General features: G+C 37.7%; 2 protein-coding genes across 2 annotated transcripts in view; both read right to left on the bottom strand.

Annotated features, from left to right (window-relative positions):
• LOC111629678 overlaps window positions 1-221 on the bottom strand; it is a 4,473-nt gene extending 4,252 nt beyond the window's left edge. The window contains exon 1 of the mRNA XM_023373566.1: window positions 110-221. Coding sequence (XP_023229334.1) covers window positions 110-135 — 26 coding nt within the window. The 5' untranslated portion in view covers window positions 136-221. The remainder of the gene's footprint in view (window positions 1-109) is intronic.
• Window positions 222-2,645: 2,424 nt separating this feature from the next.
• Window positions 2,646-4,427, bottom strand: LOC111629664. Its single transcript, XM_023373549.1, has one exon. It carries the CDS (start codon window positions 4,425-4,427, stop codon window positions 2,646-2,648), a length of 1,782 nt encoding a protein of 593 aa, XP_023229317.1.
• Window positions 4,428-4,907: the final 480 nt, after the last annotated feature.

The raw sequence follows: 4,907 nt of genomic DNA, 5'->3' as shown, positions 1-4,907 counted from the left end.
ATTTTTTTATAAAAGAGACACATACGATAGTCAATTGCAAAAGAGGTAAAATAATTTTGCGCTTACACATCTAGAAACACTATAAACAGAAAACAATACAAGTACTTACTGACTCTGCACCTCTCGATCCGCCATTTCTTCGGCTCGTTTCCGCACTGAACTCTCGACTTTACGTCGAAGAACGGAGGCAACACGAGCTTAGAAGTAGAAATAAATCATCACGGTAATTGGCTGCAGATGCCACATGACTTTGACGTCACCGCCTCTCCGCAGGAACACTTAATTTTTTAATTGCATTACTTGTATATTTTGTACATGCGACATTAATACTGACTCTATACGTGTATTTATAACGATCACACATATACGTATCTAAGAAATTAGCATATAACTAAGTGGACCACTACGTGCTAACGAGTAACAGCATGAAGTTGAAGTCACTTCACAATCAATTAAAACTTTTCTAATTCACATTGTCGACCGTGTGGCCAATGGTGTGGTCTGGGTGCGTTAGTTTCATATTGACATGGTTGTTGTTTCGAGTCTCGTTTGAGTAAATGTGGTTTTATTTTTACACTATAATTTTTTATTTTGTAATATTATTAGGTAGAAAAACTGAATATCGTACGAAATGAATAAATAACAACGTTGGGAATTATATTATTTCTTTCAAGTTTCAAACTTTTACAATAATTATATTAATTAATTAAGAATCTCTTTGTTATGGCGTTTCATGTAAGAATTCAAACTGTATTTATAAACAATAATCGCAGTTGGATTGTATCTTTTCCGTATGAATTCGAAGATGCTTCACTAGGTTGATCTTTTGTGTAAATCTCCGTTTGCAATGGTTGCAGGTAAAAGATTTTTCTCCAGAATAACTGCGGAAAATTCGGTTTTCCTGCATAACTGGCTACAGAACGGTTTTTCCTCTGTGAATCCTCTTATGAATTTCAAAGTGTGATTTTCAACAGAATTCTTTGTCACAATTTCGACAGAAAAACTTCCTGTTTTTCTGACTTTGATGCTGAAAATCTACGAAATACAAAACACTAAACTTCAATATTAACGTAGAAAATAATTCGTTTATGTTAAATAATACAAAGAAATGTAGAAAAAGTTACTTCTGCATAGCTTGGAAGTAATTACTTCACAGTATCAAATTCATTTTTTATTTTAGATGTAAATGTTTACTTCCTACTTCAAAACTTGTCATTTTTAAGGGAATTCTTCAAGAGAAATGTTTGCTGCCTCCACGATACATGTTAAAGAAAAAAATGTAGAAATTAGACATTGAAAAGAAATAATTAACTGTAGCATTAACTTTCAAATAAATGATATTTTCAAAACTGTACAATTGTTAAAACGAAAAAATTTTAAATGTACAAACGATATTTTGCACTAGTTAAGACCTGTGTTGAAAAATCTGAAAAATAAATCAGATGCAGTTATTAATACATCTTTTACTAATTGAAAACTGAGTGATGTCACCCTCAGAGTATTTTAGATTAGTTAACACGAATGGCATATTTTTTAATACAAAAGGAATCTTACGATACAGCCAAAACATAAATCAGAACCTTTCAGTTATTTTTTTAGGACAAAGTATGGAAAATAAAGAAACTATTGTTTACCTCCTACTTTATATTTAGTAAATATTCAGTAAATTTAATATTTGAAGATATTTGAAGCTATGCCGTCTAAATTATATAAGAAGGCGGTTATAGCCCTTGTTAGGGCTAGGGCTAAGCTGAGATTTCATACGATGTGCAAGAATAGAGGGGTGTTCCCTATGTCCATTCAACGAATACGTCTACCTGTTGGATGTGAATCATTTTTACCAAAGCTTAGAATATTATGTTTATGGAAGGAAACACGCAAGACGGTGTTTTTAAACTAAATTGCGTAATTAATGTTTCCTTCTGTGTGAAAGTTTAATGACTCGCGCGTTATGCAAGTCGGCACTTATGGTCAAGGTCGAAACATAAGTAGATAGAGCAGTGGTGCATCTGTTATGTTCAAGATCATATTTGTGTTCGCGTATATACGTTTATCTAGAGAGCGTATTGAGAAGCCAATATATACAGTGCTGAGAAAGATAAGGGCCTCACACAGAGGTATAGCCCATGTTCAGACTAGAAAAGGAGGAAGAGTTGAGAGTGTAAGAAGGGGTAAGAGTAAGGAGAAGTAAAGTGAGATAGGATAGAGGGAAAAAGTAGCCAGGGTCATGGGACCCGTGGGCGCCTGCATCGCATTTATTAAATAATAACACAGTACAAAATAACAATAGGATTATTACAGAATTACATACATAGAAATATAATTACAAGATTGGTAGGCGCGACAATAGTAATTTGGAGTATACAAAAATACACGTGGGACAGAGACATATATTATTTACACAGTATAAAGAGGTTAACAGTAGGAGTTGACCGACAATGTCAGATGTAATCGCGGGTTACAAAACAGCTGAAAAAGTAAGGACAATAGACACAGAGAATACAATAAGTGGAGACAAGTAGACACAAAAGCGTACCTATAAAAGGTAGCTAAGTCCAATTAAGCTGATACCAAAAGATGCAAGATGATAAACACAGTTCCATAGGTAGTTGAAAATCCATCACCAACTATAGGGAAGAAACAATCTAGTAGAGCTTCTTGATATCAGCTGCAAATTTCTTCAGGGCCTTGAAATTGTTCTTATCAATAGTGAAGTCTTTGAGAGTGCAAGGCCAGTTGAACCCATTTGCCTGAACAGTCTCTGCCAGTTTCTTACGATGAGTAATGTGGAAAGGGCAGTGGAAGATAACGTGCACAGGCTCTTCCTCTTCCTTCAGGTCGCAGTTACACTGACCGTCAGTCTTATTGAGAAACCTCTTGAGGTAGGAGTTTAAATTCCCGTGACCTGTAAGGAGTTGAGTAAGCTGGAAGGTGGTGTAGCGTGGGTCGTGCATACTGTCGGTGGGAGATGGGAAAAAGCTATGGGTGAGCCTTCCCGTGTCCCCATTATCCCAGCGGGACTGCCAGAGCTTGAGGATAATCTTGTGTATCTCATTCCTGACGTAGTTTTTGCTGATGCCAGTGTAAGAAGTGGTGGAGGCCAAAGTACGTGCTTTCCGAGCAAGAAGATCAGCCCGCTCGTTCCCCGTGATCCCTGAATGACCCTTGATCCAATGAAAGTCCACCCTGATGTTAAGAGCCGTAAGTTCTTGAAGCTTGCGGATGCTGTCATTAACAATGGGGAGGGTGGAGTTAAGTTTAATGATCTGTTGGATTGCTATCCTGCTGTCACTAAATATTCCGTAGCTGTGATTCTTCCAGTTGTGTTGATTAGATAGAATCCAATCTATGGCAAGGTAGATGGCAAGAGACTCCGCCTGATTGTTGGTACAGTGCGGAGCTAATTTCCTGCATGCCTGATATAGGCACTGCTGGTCCTTGTAGATTACGACCGCACAGCCCACCCCCTCAGGAGCCTTGGACCCGTCAGTATAAATATGGATGTTGTGGTTCTCATTGTAGCTGTTGTCGAGGCTGTAAGATGGGACAAAACTGGGGTGGATGGGGTAGTAGTCATAATGCTTGTCAAAACCATTGGAGATGAGAAGCTCCGCAAGAGAATTGATATCCTCACAGTGCTTCTCTTTTGCTATTATGTTGTTAAAATGCTCAAGGCTGGTCTCTTTCTTGGCCACTTTGTCGAGATTATATTTTAAGAAAATTTCTTTGACCTTTAGGTCAATGGGCAAAGTCCGGTTAATTACAAGAAGGGCCTCAGTGGGGGCTGTCTTGTATGCTTTGGCAGCATTGATACCTAACAGCCTTTGGATTGACAGGAGCTTCCTACGAATATGTACTCTGGTGGCCGCTGAGCCCCAAATTTCTGCTCCGTATGTGATGATAGGCTCAATTGCCGCTATATAGAGAGTCCTGCTTGTCAAAGGGCCATAACCCCACCGGTTCCTGCAAATAGTTTTTAGGGCCTGGGCAGTTTTCGTTGCTTTCTCATAGACATAGTGAACATGGTCTGTCCAGTTCAGTTTCTGGTCCATAACTATGCCCAAATATTTAACAGCCGTGTGATTCTTTATCTTGATGTTGTTGATCTTAATGCTAGGACCTTTCTTAAGGATGTTCCCTTTCGGGAAAACAATCACTTCACATTTCTTATAATTAATTATTAGCTTAGTTTTTTCACACCAGTTAGATATGAGCTTCAGTGTATTGTTTATCCTTTCCTGGAGGACTTCATTGTTCACATGGCTGAGCAATAGAACCGTATCATCAGCATACCCCTGTATGTGAGCCTCGTATTCCTTGGGGATGCTGATATATACAAGGTCTCTTTGAAATCTACGGTCCCTTAGTGGAACAGAATATACGTCTGGAGCAGATCTCTTGTCTATGTCGTCTTTGCAGTTGCGCATAATGTCATAAATAATAAATAGTACTACGCCTCCTATAAGCAATCCTCTTGTTTGTACTACTCTAATTATAACTTATATTAATTAGGTACTGTATACATAATTATATATTAACTTAATTTATTGTAACTTTATTATAATTATATACATACTTTCCGCCGTCTAGCGCTACGCTACACAGAGTTTAGGCGAGTAAGTTGAGTTTACTATCGTCTGTACAGTATGTAAATTAGGTACCGTAAGTCTAATACGGCACTGTAATTTTATACATTTCTTGTGAAAGAAACATTTCTTATTCAACGGCCATAAAAATTATTTATATTAATGATGTCTCCAAAGTTCAACGAAGTTTTCGCAGAAAAATAACATCAGAAATCGCGGCCGCGGTTTGCTGAGTTGTTCCGCGACGAAAACAAGCTTGAGCAATGGCGATGTTGAATGGAACACACTCGGTAAGTAATCCTACAATTTTTTGTTTATAGC

Source organism: Centruroides sculpturatus, unplaced genomic scaffold, assembly GCF_000671375.1.
Source record: "Centruroides sculpturatus isolate CEXI.00-Female unplaced genomic scaffold, Cexi_2.0 scaffold238, whole genome shotgun sequence".
Classification (NCBI taxonomy): domain Eukaryota; kingdom Metazoa; phylum Arthropoda; class Arachnida; order Scorpiones; family Buthidae; genus Centruroides; species Centruroides sculpturatus.
The sequence above is the reverse complement of the archived record's forward strand: the minus strand, read 5'-3'. Positions and strand labels throughout refer to the sequence as shown.

Coding starts and splice junctions, on each gene's coding strand:
- LOC111629664 (XM_023373549.1), bottom strand. CDS start 4,427: ATGCGCAACTGCAAAGACGACATAGACAAGAGATCTGCTCCAGACGTA.